The sequence below is a fragment of the Odocoileus virginianus genome, chromosome 5, assembly GCF_023699985.2.
Source record: "Odocoileus virginianus isolate 20LAN1187 ecotype Illinois chromosome 5, Ovbor_1.2, whole genome shotgun sequence".
NCBI lineage: Eukaryota > Metazoa > Chordata > Mammalia > Artiodactyla > Cervidae > Odocoileus > Odocoileus virginianus.
The window spans coordinates 17,324,969-17,339,998 of NC_069678.1; the positions used below are offsets into that span (position 1 = coordinate 17,324,969).

Sequence of the window (15,030 nt, forward strand, 5' to 3'; positions counted from 1 at the left end):
CAGAATCCCAGCCCCCTCCCGCCTCCCCTCCCCCTCTCCCGCCCCTCCCCGGCTCTGACATCACGGGCCGGCCGGGTGGGGTGAGGCGGCGCCGGGCTCGGGCTCAGGCTCCGCGGGCGGAAGAGGCGGCGGCGGCGGCGGCGGCAGGAGCGGCGGCGGCGGCGGCGGGAGCCGAGGCGGAGGCTCCGGACGCTGCTCAGGAACCGGGGACGCCAGAGTGCCCGCTCCCCGAGCGCTCAGCCCCGGAGGCGGTGAGAGGGCCGCGAGGGGACGTGTCGCGGGGAGGGGCAGATCTGGGGTCTGGGCTTGGAGGGGCGTCGATCCGGGACGCTTGGGGACAGATGCGGAGCGTGGGGGCCCCGGGCGGGTCCGCTCCGTGTCAGGCCCCACGGGCTCCGTCTCTGTGGGTGTGCTCGAGCGCGGAGTGCGTGCTGGAGGCGGCGTGGCTCCGGCCGCCCGTTCCACGGTGAACGGCAGTTTGGGAGTCGGACCGGGGCCTGGGGATTGGGATGCAGCCTGCTTCCCGCCCTGCCGGCTCGGCTGGGCCGGCTCTCGCCCCTCCCTCCCCTTCTCTGGCTTCGGACTCGCCTCGGCGGGCGGTCTCCCTGCCCAGCCCTGCCTCAGTTCCGCCGGCAGCCGCCCCTATCCCGGCAGCTGGCACCACGTGCCTTCATCCAGTCTCTGCACCTGGGGAAGAGGTGGGATTGTCGAAGGCTAGTCCCGAGGGAAGGAATCCGGAGCTGGGGGGTGTAGAGGAGTGAAGTAGCTAACGTAAAACCTATTCATTTCATATAATCCGTGTCAAAACTGTCAGGGACACACACACACCTACAAGAGACAGCCAGCACACACGGTGACACATACCCATGTGACTCTTACACACATCAGCTGCACACAGCAGATCACAAACAGCCTTGCACTTGGGCATCCAAGCCCCCACCTCATCCCCACTGCCTCCCACGTGCAAGTCTCCTGGAAGAATGTCAGCCTAACAGGACAGCTGAGGGGTGGGGGGCCACCATCCCCAAGTCCACCCTGATTTCCTGGGCATTTTCTCCCAGCCCTAGGCTTCGGATTGCCCCTCTTTAAAACAGTGAGAAAAAAAAAAAGGTAGAAAATCCTGGTCGCATTCCAGGACAGGGAGACAGGATCTTGAGGGTGAGTGAGGCTGGTACTTTGAAACTGGGTGAGTAGTGAGGGTAGGGGTTGCTGGGGGCTTCTCTTGCTGGGTCCAGTTGGAGCTCAGGGTGCTGGGAGTGGCTGGCCTCTGGGCTTCTGAGTGGCCAAGGGATGGAGGAGGGGGTGGAAGAAAGGGAGAGGGAGAAAAAGAAAAAATGACTATGAGTCAGCCAAGGATGGAGCCCAAATCAGAGAGAGAGAATGAGGGGAATGTGTGTGACAGGCAGGCGACAACAAGAGAGGGACACAGGGACAGATACAGTCAGGGAACAGGGAGAGGAAGGAAGTGAGAGTCCTAGATGGTCAGAAGAGTGCGGAGAGTGCTGGGGAAGGAGGCTCAGAAATTAGGGAGGATGAAAGCAGGATGGAGGTGAGACCACTGGGAGTTAGGGGAAACATGCTGAATATGTATGTTTTGTTTCCCTATGTGTCTGGCCTCCAGGCTGTCAGAGCGATTAGCTTTAATTGCTCTTCCCTTTGTGGTTAAACACTCCATTGGGGAAATTGCCAGAGATGCCCTAGGCTGCTGGCTGCCCTGGTTGCCTACTTCCTTACTTCCCTGACACTTGTGCCCATCGTGTGTGCATGTATTGTCATGCATGTATAGGACCAGAGTTACACCCTGCCATGCCATCCCATCCCATCACTCTCTTAATACAGCATCACCCACTGTGCAGTGGTAGACATCACTAACCTGTGTGCGAACTTATTTTCTTTATAGCAGGGACACTCCTTCCTAGTATAGCTATAATAGTACAGTAGCTCTGTGTATTGAAATAAGGACACCAAGTCACAGAACCCAGGAATACTAAGGTATTCTTGGCTACCACCAGGTAGGATAGGATGAAAGCCCATTTGAAGACCAGGAACAGAGGTAATAGATGAGGAAGAGATAGAGATGGGAGAGAAATACAAGTAGAAAGAGATAGAACCAGATGATTAGAGAATAGCACAGCCCTACTCCCTCTCTCCTGCCCTGCTCTATCCAATGCCTGGTATCTCCTCTTGCTCTCATCTTGGGTCCAGTCTTTCTTCTCTTAGACTCAGGGCTAGAAGCTTAACATTGTCTCTGTACTCAGGGGTAACCCATTTTGCTTCTTGCACTGAACATTTGGAGGTCCAGGTGTCCTACCCCAACCCCTCATTCCCAGGCTGGCTCTGGAATCTTAGAATCCTCTTCTTCCTACTTTATAGATATAAATGCATCCCCTGCCCCCCACAAAAAGTTGAATAGAAGCTAAGGGGAGAGGTCAGCTGTGTATGAGTGTAAAGGGATAATTAGAGATGGACTACAGGACTCCTGAATTTGGGGCCCAGATCAAACTTAACCCGGCACTTTCCTGCCCCATCCCTCTGCTTTGCTGTGATTACCACCCTCTCAAGCCCAGGCTGTAAGACAGACAGACCTGAGTGCCTACAAGCCCCCTTCTGCCTGCTGCAGGGATCTCCAGGTCCTTGCAGTTCCCCTCAGCTTAGGCAGCTGCAGCAGATGTGAGGGAGGGAGGGGTAGCAGCTCCTAATCCTAAGGCTTCTTAAATTGACGAGGATTTGGAACCAAATGCTAGGGAGTGGGGATAATCATGAATTAATGTCCAAATGCATAGAAGTTCTTTTGGTGCTGCCACCTCCCCCATAGGTTACCCCAATTTGCCAGACTTCTCCAGGTGCCCCCAGGGCCTGCCTCTCCATCCCCAGTGCCCACGGAGCACCCACCGGTCATGTTCCCAACCACTGCCATCCTAGAAGCTCAGAATATAATCCTTAGCTCTTGCCCCTCTTCCTCAGCATCCTCAGTTGGTTTGACTTTTGTTAGGGCCCCACCTGGAGCCAGCTCAGGAGGAGAGGGAGGCAGGAAGGAAGGTGTGAGGAAGCCGTGAGCAGAGCACAGAATGATCTGGGAGGGAAGGGGACTGACTTCCTGGCAGCCTCAGCTCCGGTTCCCGGTTCCTGCCTGAGTATCCTGTCCCAAGAATGGCCTCCACCCAGGCCGCCTGGTGTTGCCTGGGCAGCCTCTGCCCTGTTCCAGAGATCAGGAGGACTTTCTGAGCTATGGGGACAGAATTCTCTATAGGCCCTATGGAATTCTGAATCTTGGGTGAGAAAAGCAACATGGAGAGTGAAGGAGCCAAGCTTCTGCCAAGCCGCACCCATCATGGCCAGACTACAACTGAATAATGGTTGACCAGGGAAACTTGAGAACCAAGTAAGGAAACTCCCCCCAAACTTCCCTACCGTTGTACCTGCTGCCACACCCAGGCCTGGGCAGACTGTCTCCAGGGAGGCAGGCAAGCAGGCTGCCTTTCCCCTATCCTCTCTGTCTCTTCTCACTCACCATTCCCCACGTCCCTCCCATCCAGTGGTGTCATTGTCCTGACAACTGGGGGGACCAGAACCGAGGTTGCCATGGTAACCACTGAGCTCAGGCGGCAGCCTCATTGTGGACTGTGCGCGCCTTGTCCCCTTCCAACCACTGCAGGAGTCCTCGTTTGCAGCCCGTCTCTCCCTCTCCCAGCCCGTTTGCTGCCTCCATACTGTAGGCCCCCTCTTGCCCTTCTTCTTTTCTCTGGATGTAAGCTTGTGATTATCTGCCTGCTTTCACATACTCTCAGCTGGCCAGTCACACACACACACACACTGGACCACATGTACTCAGCACCACTCATCCAGTGCTGGCACATACACATCCGTTACCAGAACATCCAGACACGCCCACAGAGCGCAGCACTGCCCCCTCCTTGTGCCTGGGCCGCTAGCGCACACATGTTCCCACCCCTTTCTCTCAGGGGCCTCCTTGTATCTGTTTCACTCTCCTAGAGAGGGCCTACCCACCGCCCCCAGGCTTGACGGGTGGGTGTCTTAATACACATGAATCCCTTCCCACCTACCTCCCCTCTAAGTCTGTGTTTTTGATTCAGAGTCCTAAATCTTAACTTCTCCTAGGAGCTGCACGCACACACACACCTAAATCTTAACTTCTCCTAGGAGCTGCATGCACACACACACACACACACACACCCCTCCCTCCCAGAGCTACACACACATACACATATACACACACACCTCCCCCCTCCCTCCCAGAGCTATACACACACACCCCTCCCCCCCTCCCCCCAAAGCTACACACACACACCCCTCCCCCTCCCTCCCAGAGCTACACACACACCCCTCCCCCCTCCCTCCCAGAGCTACACACACACACACACACACCCCTCCCCCTCCCTCCCAGAGCTATACACACACATCCCTCCCCCTCCCTCCCAGAGCTATACACACACACACACACACACACACACACCCCTGAGCTACACACACACACACACACACACACACACACACACTCTCTCTCTCTCTTTCTCTCTTTCTCTCTCTCTCTCTCTCTCTCTCTCTCTCTCTCCCCCTCCTCCCACAGTATCTCATTTACAAACTCTTCTTCAATGTGAAAGCAGGGCACCATGATCCTAAATTCTGTCCCATTTTCTAGCTGAGGGCTTGGTCCCAGAGTCTCCTCGATGGGGGCAGTCTTCTTGAGGGCCTCCCTCCCAAGCTGCCCTTTTCTTTTCTGTTCTTTCCATGCCCCCCTTCATTATTATCCCCATCATTCCCCTTGTCTCTATACCCCCCTATCCTGTCCTTGGATTATCAGTGGAGGGGGCGGGGGCTGAGCTCCAGAGCCTGCTGCTGTGACCTAGATTTCGAGGCGGAGACGGTCCTGGCGCTGACAGTCAGAGAGCATTGTTCCTGGCCCAGCCTGGCAGGGCCACTGCTGGGCCCTTCTGTCTGGTTGCACCTGGGTGTGCAAGTGAGCATGCATACGAGTGCCTGTCTCTTGTGGGGGCCGTGCTGGCGCTGCCGCCTGGCTTACTGTGTGTGTGTCATGGTGCCTGCCACCAAGGGAGGCTTGTTTGTTCTGGTCCAAGTAGGGGGCTGGGATGGGGCCTTCTGGGTCCACACCCCTTACTATATAGTGGCCATGCTTCTCTGCCCCAGTTTTCCTTCATATAAACAGAAATAAGGAAAATGGGGTGTGTCGACTAGCCCCTTCCTGCAATTCCTAGCCCACTGTTGGAGAGATTTGTGGGCAGTTTCCTACAAGGTCTTCTCCCTCCTTGCTCCACCCCTTGGCCTAGCTACAGAGTGTTTATGGCATAACTTGTTTTTGTAAATGCTTTACTTTTCTAATTATAAAAGAAATATAGCCCTGGGCGGTGGGGGGGGGGGGGAAGCCCCTTTTTAAAAACCTACCACTAGAGTTGTGTATTTTATCAAATCCAGAAAGTTCATTCTAAGGTCTGACCTTTTTTCTTTCTGTCTTAGCCATAGTCCGTATCTTAGTGGAAGGAGGGTCTTTGATGTCCTCTCCGTTTTCACCCCAGAATCATGAAAGGGGCATGGGTGAAGGCCTAAATGAGATCCAGCCTTCCCAGCTTTTCGGAGGTCATGTTGAAGGTAGTGCCAGCCGGATGTTGATGGAAGCAGAAGTGGCAGCCCCCTTCCTGCCAGACTTTCCCAAAGCAGCATCTGAACCCCTTCCCCCTGCCACCCAGCCAGCCTGAGAACTGGGCAGGGGGCCAGAGCCAGCCGCTTGGTATTCTTGGGCGCGGGGGCTGCAGGCATAGCACAAAGGCTAGGAGAGAGGGTTGTGTGGAGGCCTGGCAGCCATCAGGGGAGAAAACGGGCTCCACAAAGGTTGGGGCTGTCTCCCCCTGCTTTACCCTCCCCACCCCCACCCCGAGACCTAATGACTGAATGCAGGGCTGAGCATGGAGGGGCCCGGGGACCATTAGACCAGGCAGCTAGGCATCTATCCAAACATGAGTCACTACTGGGGTAGTGGGGAGTTGAACTGAGGGACCCCATTTGCTTCTGGAAAACAATGGGAGCTAGAATACAAGCCCCCTCCAGCCCCTTCTTTTTAGCTTCTTACTCCCACAGCAAGCCATTCCCTGGTAGTTGTTTTGGAGTGTTTTATTTTGTTTTTTGACAGGGGGAGGGGTTGCAGGTGGGTGGGGCAATCTGGGTGAGAAAGTCAGGAGCAGGTTGCTATGGTAACCGCCTCCTCAGTCAGGGAGCGGTTGCCAGGGTTACTGTTACAGGGAGGAAAAGGAAGAAAAAAAGATGGTGGGAGAAGGAGGTGTGATTTTTCACTCCAGACTCGAGCTTGGTCCCTAGCTTTCCAGTTACTTCCCGTCTGCCCCTATCTCCCTTGGGTCGTCCTTTTCTCCCTCCAGCCCTGGCCTCCCCAGCCTGGGTTCTGGGCACATTCCTGGCAGGGCTGAGGAAGTGGGCAGTGCCAGTGAGTGAACCAGATCCTGAAGCTCAAGTTCAGCGTCCTGTCTCCTTGTTCCCCCAACTCCAGTCATGGCCGAGTACGGGACCCTCCTCCAGGACCTGACCAACAACATTACCCTTGAAGATCTGGAGCAGCTCAAGTCAGCCTGCAAGGAGGACATCCCCAGTGAGAAGAGTGAGGAGATCACTACTGGCAGTGCCTGGTTCAGCTTCCTGGAGAGCCACAACAAGCTGGACAAAGGTGAGGGAGGGGGATACAGGCATCTTAGCGTCAGCCACTCAGGCTTAGTTCACGCGGCAAGCAGAAATTAGACCTCCTGCACAAAGTGCACTCCCCTCTGACAAGGCAGGATACGAGGAGCGCTCTAGCAGAGGAGACCGGCTCTAGGCAGTGGTCTTTACATCCTTCACGGCTCCTTTGTTAGTAAAATATTAACTCAGTAGATGCTACTCAGATCCTACTGTGCTGTGCTATTATCACATATATGATAGAACATTAAAGTAGAAGTTAAAAGTGGTAAAAATTTAAAACCACAAGTTCTATCATTTTCTTGTCTACTTTTAGAGACCACTGCTCTGGAAAGAGCTCTGGGGAGGAACTGGTGTTTAAGATGGTCCTGAAGGGCAAGAGGGATTTCAAAGGTAGGATCCAAAGGAAGACATGCTAGGCAGAGGGACACAGTATGTTTAGAAGTGGCTGGAAAGGTTAAGTTGAGACTGTGCTCTGGAGGGCCTTGAGTGATGCAGCATTTGACAGGTGAGGTGAGTAACCTGTAGCAGGTGACACAGGGAGGGGAAGGCAGACATGCTGCACTCAGCGGACTACGCAGTAGAGGGGAGGACCCAGGCAAGAGGCATCGGCAGTCTCCTAGAACTGGCCAACTCAGAGACATCCCTCTGGTCCGAACCTTCTTGTTCATAATTACCCTTCTCACGAGGCTCAGAATCTCTCCCAGGTTGTCTCAGATCCCACCCTTTCAGTCCTACATGTGCTGCGAGGAAATTCTGATGCATGTTGTGGTTTTGTCGCTAAGTCATGTCCTCTGTCCATGGGATTTCCCAGCCAAGAATACTGCAGGGGGTTGCCATTTCCTTCTCCGGGGATCTTCCAAGTCCAGGGATCGAACCCGAGTCTCCTGCATTGGCAGGCGGATTCTTTACCACTGAGCCACCAGGGAAGCCCCCATTCTGATGCTTACTTGGAGGAAAAGTGGAAGAGGGACAGGGCGGATGATGGGTATTTGGAAGGCCAATTCATTTTCTCTGCTTCCCTCCCCTCCCATGTGGAACCTGGCATTTCACCTAAATCTCACATTCTAAATCTGTAATCTTGAAACTTAACTGATCTGCCCTTCCCGGGAATAGTCCTCTGTACTGTTTTTCGCCCTGGCTTTCTTTCCCTGGCTTAGTCACCCCTCGTCTTCCAGGGGGAGGCCTCACTCCTCTGGTGGGAGCGCTCAGTCTCTGTTCTTGAAGCCCAGTCCAGTAGTGTAGGGGAAGCTGACAGCTACAGTCTAGCTCTGACCCCGAGTCTCCTGCCTTCCTCTAGACAACCTCTCTTATATCGAGCACATCTTTGAGATCTCCCGCCGTCCTGACCTCCTCACTATGGTGGTTGACTACAGAACCCGTGTTCTGAAGATCTCTGAGGAAGATGAGCTGGACACCAAGCTAACCCGTATCCCCAGTGCCAAGAAGTACAAAGGTAAGAGGCCATGCCTTTAATGTGCACCTCTGCCCCTCCCACGGATTATCTGTGGAATACTTGAATTTGGGGAGAACAGAGGCTCTGTTAGCCTACCTGCTGTCTCCCATGACTTCTGTCCCTGGACATGTCCCTTTTTGCCCTCAGACATTATCCGGCAGCCCTCTGAGGAAGAGATCATCAAATTGGCTCCTCCACCGAAGAAAGCCTGAGCAAAGGGGAGGAAGAGGAAGGTTGGACCTTCATCAGACCACTCTTTCCCCATCCTCCAGGGGAGGGGCAAGGGCAGCCCTCCCCCATCTTCCCACTTACTAACCTGGTCCTAACCCCCTTACTGTGCGCGTGTGTGTGCGTGTGCGCACGCTCTGGCTGTCTGTCTATATGTCTAGCTCATCTAGTTCCTCCTCCTTGTGAGGGGATGGGGGTCAGGGGCTGGGGGTGGTGGTGGGGCTGTTTCCCCACTCTAGGGGGAGTTGGGGGCTATTTCTATGCAAATAGAAATAGACACATTCTCTTACTTCCCTTTCCTCCACTCTTCCCCTACCTCCCTGAAGTGTGGGAGCAGAAAGGACCTGTGTTTTCCGAGGTTGAGGAGGCGAGGCAGGAGTGAGGCATGGGAGAGTGGGGTGAATCTAACGAAAAGCAGTGAGGGGGAAGATGAAGAGGCCACCCAACCCCCACCTGGAAGGGGCAAAGAGAAGCCAGAGTGTGTGTTTGTACCCCAATGCTGGACTGGCTGAGGAGTCCTGTTTCCAACTGTTCCTCAGGTTAGAGGGCCTGGGCACCAGCAGGTCCCCTTTTGCTCCCCTTTCATAGGCCTAGGGTGGGTATGAGCCAGGGACCTAGAGATCGGTCACTGGATCCTTCCCTGGCCCCAAAGTTCAAACCCCACGGAGAACCCAGTGCTGAATTCCGCCCTCATCCCCCACCTCTGGAGAGACTATGCTGGGAACATGCCCCCACCACTGAGCCTGAGGGGATGAAGGCAGAGGAGTCCCCTTTTCTACTCCTTTATTCATACTCAGACTGTTGCACATACTAACCTTGGGAGTTCCTAGAATAGAAATCCTTAGGTTTTAATTCCAGTCCTGTTTCCACCTACAGAGTCCCAACGTGGTTATTGCAGGCAACGTTCCCTCTCTCCGTGGTCTAGAAGCCCCTACCCCAAGATAGAAAGAAGGGAAGAAGCTAACTACAGTGTTTCCGTTGCACTGATCCCCAATTCAGTCCAGGAGGGGGCTTGGTAACCCCTCTCCCTCAATATCCTGGCACCTTGGGCTTGTGAACACCTCCTAGCCAAATCACTAGAGTACAGTGACCGCAGCCTCCTGCCTGTCCCAAGTCAGCCCTCCCCACCCTGACCGTGCTAACTGTGTGTACATATATATTCTACATATATGTATATTAAACCCGCACTGCCATGTGTACCCTTTTTTGTGGTGTCTAGCATTAACTTATTGTCAAGGCCCGGGCGGGGGTGGAAGGAGAATGCCACAGTGAAGGGAGTGGCAGAGTCAAATTGCTATATAGTCGAAAAAGAACACTTTTTTAAACTTTAATTTCACATGCAATCTCAAGAGACTATTTAGAGAGTTTTAGTGAGGTGGGGAGCTTTTAGGATGTTGGGAGCAAAACTTCAGTGGGAGGGAAGGGCTGGCTGTTGGAAGAGGGAAGAAGCCAGACTGGCTGGAGAGCACCCTCTACTAGCCTAGCCCAGCCCAGCCCAGCCCAGCCTGTCCTCTCTGGCCACTGCTGCGGACACCTGCCTTAAAACATACACCTTGAGTACTCCATGGTTTTGCCTTAAAGGACCTTCCCAAGTTTCCCCAGCCCTGTCTGGCTTTCTCCCTCAAGGATAGAGAGATGCTGGTAGAATTAGGAGGTGGAAAATGAGCATGAATTGTCCTTCCAAGCCAGGATATGTTATGTGAGATGGAGTCTGAGAAAGAGAGAGAGAGAGAAATAGGGAATAAAGAGGCTCTTCAAAGCGAGGCTTCCTTTGAAGAGAGGAGAGGATGAGATGAGAGAAGGGAGACAGGGTTCATTTTCAGCGGAGTATAGTAAATGTCTCTGTAAGGCAAAATAATCTAAAAAGACTAACCTGCCCTCCCATCCCAATACTGCTGTGAGATCGCCCCATTTTGTGCTCCTCTGTCTGCAGTGTGCACGGCCTTGTTCTAACCCTGGAATAAAGGTGATTGATTGTACTGTACCTAACTGATTTTAGAATTTCTGTGAATGACCAAGATTTTGGAGGCTTTGGATGACTGGGAAGGGAGGGAGAGCAAAATTTACCCCCAAATCCTTAACTGCAGCCTGAACAGAGGTCAGGAAAATACCCCTAAGCAGTAGCTCTCCCTTCCCTCATCTTCTAAGTATCACTGAACTGTGAGGCCTATTCCACTTATACAGTCTCCAGCTGGAGCCCAACTGCTGGAAACACGGATATACCAAGCTGGACTTCCTAAAACTGTAATAAGACTAAGGTCAGGCACCACACTGAAAGGAGCAAAAACAGCTCATCACAAGTGAATGGCTCACATATCACACACAGAGCAGCAGTCAGGAAAAACAAAAAAAAAAAGCTTTACTGAGAGAAAATACACAACAAATTCCAGAGTGCATGGTTTCAGCCCACTCCATCACCCTACCAGCAGTAAGAACACAGACCGCTCACAGTCACCACACATTCCCTACCTCTGGAAGGAAGTGCAGCGGCTAACATCTGGTCTGAGAGCTGCTAGGAAAAGGGACAGGAGGAAGGAGTATCTGGGAATTCCATCCTTTCACTCTTCCCTTCCTTCCTGGCCTGTTCTAGTGGAATCTGACTGTCCCAGGATGCAGAATTCCTAGCTGGGGACAAAGAAATAGCAGCAAAAGCATTTAAGGGCAAGAATTCAACTGGGACTTTCCTGTTTATTGACTACTGACACAATAGGTGTCTGAGCCCCAGCCACCTTAATCAATCCTTAGATTAATGACTTGTCCTTCAATCCCAAGATATGGAAAGGTGGACAATGTAGAAAGTCAAACCCAGGAGGTCTTTCCCTATATTCTTCCATTAGGAAGGGAGCTGGTGTGAAGCTGGATAGCTTAAAGAATCAAGCAGATAAAGGTTAGAGTGAGTGTGTCTTCTATCACACACGGTACTAGGAAAAATGGTCTGCAGTGGCAGGACCCTTACTGAAGTCATAGTTCAGTCAAGTTTTTAAGATAAGCCAGTCTCTGGCTAGAAGGGCCATCCTAGGAACCCTTACAAGACTTAAGGAGAGGTAGGATATCTGGGGCAAAAAGCTGAAAGGGGTTTCCTCAACCCTGAAACCATGGTGGGAAAGCACGGAAGGGCAGAATTCAGGGTCCTTCCATTCCTGAGCCTCCTAAAACCTAAAGAGTTAAGCCCCAATCTGCAATGGCCATGCACAGAGGGTAGGCTGACCCCAGGTGACACCTCCACATCATTACCCTCATTCACTCTCTCCTGTAAGTCCCTTTATTGCAGTCATTGAGAATATATAGGTAATTAAACTCTGACAATAATTTTAACATGATACACCCAATTTTGAGTTGCTTTTTAATATATTTATAGATATAAAATTAGGCCTCTAACAGTGATAGGGACAGGGAGATTGCTGCCACCACACAACTTTGTTTAAAGTCAGAGAGGAGGTAACATCCTTCCTATGCTTCCACTTCTGCCCTCCTCCCACCTCCCCCCGACCTCCCTCACCAGACTTACTGAGGGGATGATGAGATAAAGAAGAAAGTGAAGGATACATAATCAAGTGCAAAACACTGTGACAAGTTCAGAGAATGAATGGGGTGGAAAGGAAAGTGAAGAGTGTAGGATGGTTAGGGACTCTTATTAAAAAGACTTCCCAGAAAAACAGGATCCTGGGATGGGGTTGCTCGGGGGCGGGGGGTCAGGCGGGCGGAGAAAAAACAATGCAACTGTCATAGACTTTTAAAAAATAAAGAAAATAAAGTCAAAAACCTAAACCAAAGAGAGTGTGGCATTTCTACCACCCCCAGTCTGGCCCCTTGGTACTGAACAGCCAGTTATCCCCCCACCCGCCACCCAAGAAACAAGGGAGACCAAAGAAAAGGAAACCCCATTCCCTACCCCAAACCAGTTAATAAAATAGGCTCTCCCTTCCCCCCGAAAAGGGTTTAGGGAGAAGCCACTTCTGCTGAGTCTATGCACCTCTCCGTGAAGCCCCATTCCAGGGTCCAACTCCCACTCCCAGATGCTCTCTGTAGGTTTGCTCCCCTCTGGCTTGTCCTCCTGGGATGTCTTTTTTTTTTTTTAATCTAAAGCAAAAAAGTCCAAAGTGCGTTTCTGCTGAATGTTAGGGCCTGGCACAGGAAAGGGCTGCCCAGGCAGGATCGGGTTGGCAGCCCCAGCCCACCCCTCCTGGGTATGAGGCCTCAGGATGGCATGCACTGCACCCGGTCAGGACCCTCCTCCTCGTCCGATGTGTCTGAGGAGCTGGGAGACTCATCAGAGTCGGCGTCTGTGGCCCCAACCCCAGGTTCTCGCCAGCGCTGTAGGATGGGAAAGGCTTATTAGTAATTTCCTTGGAACAAGGTCAAGCGTGTTAGGTCTTAGTTACAATTTATATGCTCTAGGCCAGGGTCAGCAGAATTTAAAGGGCCAGATGGTAAATATTTTAGACTCATGGGCCTTATCTGTGTCACAACTTTTCAACTCTGCTTTCATGTTGCAGCATGAAAGCAGCCAGACAATGCATAAATGAATGGGTGTGGCTATATTCTAATGATACTTTATTTACAAAAAACAGGCACTTGCCAAAACTGCCAGTTTGCTAAACCCTACCCTAGGGTCTCTTCTGGCATGAGAGAAAAAAAACAGAACAGAGTCTGAGAATTATTATTTCTTCTCAACCCCTTCCCCACCGTCATCTGACTGCCTTTTTGAAGACAGCCTGGTGCATGCACGGTGATGGAGAACACAAAGCAGATGCCATCTGTCTCCACTAGTGGCTTGTCCAAGGCTACATGAAGGTTCTGATGGGGATGGGGAATAATGGATAGGAAACCCAACCAACTTCACCTGATTCCTCCTAAGGCAATGAGGAAGTATGCACTGGAATGTTTCACCCTCTTGAGAGGGTCACTGCCCTTGGGAGCTCACTTCCCACCCCCGCTTACCCGGTGATGGCGTCTCTGTCTCAAGTGGTGCATGAGGAACCAGAGCATGTGGCTATCAAACAGGTCAGTGTGGTGCAAGCTATCTTCATCCCGTTCCCGCTTGTTCTTCTTAATCACCTGGAACCAAGAGGGTGAGGGGATTGGGCGATGAATATAAACCCTAGACTTGATCAAAAAAGGCTGGTGTTCTAGCCCAGTAAAATCTTCCCTTAGAAACTATTATGCTGGAGTGAGCTAGATTAGATTAAGAAAGGATGCTCCAGGTTCATCCAATGAGAAGGTGGATGATTCTTCCAAAAGATGTCCCTATCCCCACTCAACCATTAACTAGAGGTACTTCAAAGCTGTGCATGGACTCCTGGACTGGGACTATTCCTAGAGAGGCAATGACAGGAATATGGGGGATGGTGTTAGAGCAACGCCTTTAAAAAATTGTACAGCAAGTTATTCCTTCCTGTAACAATAAAAACTCCTCTAACAGTATGTGGATAAGCAGAAAGAAGAAATCCTTAGTCAGTTAGTTACTTACATCCTTTAACCCTGTAAGTTCAGTGGAAGTTTCAGCTGTGGGCGCCCAGATTTTGACATCATGGTCGAGGCCACTGGTTGCCAGCACAGGCAGGTGAGGGTGGGGCTCAAGACAGTTTACCTGGTCAGGAGAAGAGGAAAACATAGGCTTAGGGGTACGTGGGAATAGACTAAAAATCACTACTCATTTTGCACCAATAACTGTCCTTGATAAAAAGTTAAGGTAGCTGCTGGGAGGACATGCCCACCCATCATGAGCCTAGGCTAAAGGGCCCTGGACACAGACTGGGTATAAGATCAGGCCTATCTCTCATTTCCTATGTTTAGGTAGGGGTGGCCTCATCCCCAGACATAGCTCTAGGGGTGGGCGGGTGACTGGCCAAGCATACACTGCCTTCACAAAAAAGCAATGAGGTCCAGATGACCTCATTCTCTCCAGATTCCAAAGCTCCAACTCGCCCAAGGCTGGAAAAAAACATCTCAGTGGCTTTTACCAAGTGGCAAATAAATTTTTTAAAATGAAGAAAACAGCAGCAGCTGCTGAGCCCCTAGAGAATGCTCAGAGAACAATTACATTCACTTGGCACTGTTCACTAGAACTGGAAGAAGGCATGGGCTGGGAAGAGGCTGAGCCTGAACACTGGTGGGGTAGTGGAGACACATGTCTGCTTGAGACCCCTGCACACCCCAGGAGATGGCACCCTGCTGCCTGCCATGAAAGCATAACAGGCTCAGCTGTAGGACAGCAAAGTACAGCAAGGCAGTTTCCTGGGGCACCGACCGCCTCAAGCTCAACCACCCTCCGGATATTATTCACTGAGCAGGAGGAAGGAATTTCAGAAGGTGCGATGGCCTTCTAGCTTAGGCAGCCTCCTATCCAAAGGCACCCATGCCCTCTGCTGTCTGACTCGGAAACATCAGCCTTCCTCGGCAGAGTAGGGTAGTTGCCATCCCCACCGGAAGAGCTGGTCTCAGTCTAGCTGCTAAAGGATTTTTGGGCTTTTAGTCAGATAAGGAATAGACAGCAAAATATCTAGAAGGAAGAAGGTGTGGTCCCGTCCACTCCTCACCTCACCCCACCCCACCCTGTCTTGCAGCTGCCATATTATGTCCAAGAAAACAACCCTTGGCAAACAGCCTCTTAGTTCTCCATGGACCAA

At 52.0% G+C, this 15,030-nt stretch overlaps 2 protein-coding genes across 12 annotated transcripts in view; one reads left to right on the plus strand and one right to left on the minus strand.

Annotated features, from left to right (window-relative positions):
* Positions 1-78: 78 nt before the first annotated feature.
* PEA15 (proliferation and apoptosis adaptor protein 15) lies at positions 79-9,605 on the plus strand. Its single transcript, XM_020885173.2, has 5 exons — positions 79-251; positions 6,536-6,709; positions 8,018-8,173; positions 8,321-8,406; positions 9,278-9,605. Exons 2-4 carry the CDS (start codon positions 6,538-6,540, stop codon positions 8,383-8,385), a joined length of 393 nt encoding a protein of 130 aa, XP_020740832.1. The 5' UTR covers positions 79-251; positions 6,536-6,537; the 3' UTR covers positions 8,386-8,406; positions 9,278-9,605.
* Positions 9,606-9,712: 107 nt separating this feature from the next.
* The window catches only part of DCAF8 (DDB1 and CUL4 associated factor 8), a 42,027-nt gene continuing 36,709 nt past the window's right edge, over positions 9,713-15,030 (minus strand). For all 11 annotated transcript variants that reach the window (XM_020885074.2, XM_020885083.2, XM_020885105.2 and 8 more), the window contains 3 exons: positions 13,872-13,991; positions 13,343-13,459; positions 9,713-12,715 (listed from right to left, as the gene is read on the minus strand). In XM_020885074.2, coding sequence (XP_020740733.1) covers positions 12,599-12,715; positions 13,343-13,459; positions 13,872-13,991 — 354 coding nt within the window. In that variant the 3' untranslated portion in view covers positions 9,713-12,598. The remainder of the gene's footprint in view (positions 12,716-13,342; positions 13,460-13,871; positions 13,992-15,030) is intronic.

What these genes read in the sequence shown, in the direction of transcription:
- PEA15 (XM_020885173.2), top strand. Translation starts at nt 6,538, where the DNA reads ATGGCCGAGTACGGGACCCTCCTCCAGGACCTGACCAACAACATTACC. An exon ending in CCACAACAAGCTGGACAAAG is followed by an intron (nt 6,710 to 8,017) that starts GTGAGGGAGGGG and finishes GCCTTCCTCTAG; the next exon opens with ACAACCTCTCTTATATCGAG. An exon ending in CAGTGCCAAGAAGTACAAAG is followed by an intron (nt 8,174 to 8,320) that starts GTAAGAGGCCAT and finishes TTTTGCCCTCAG; the next exon opens with ACATTATCCGGCAGCCCTCT.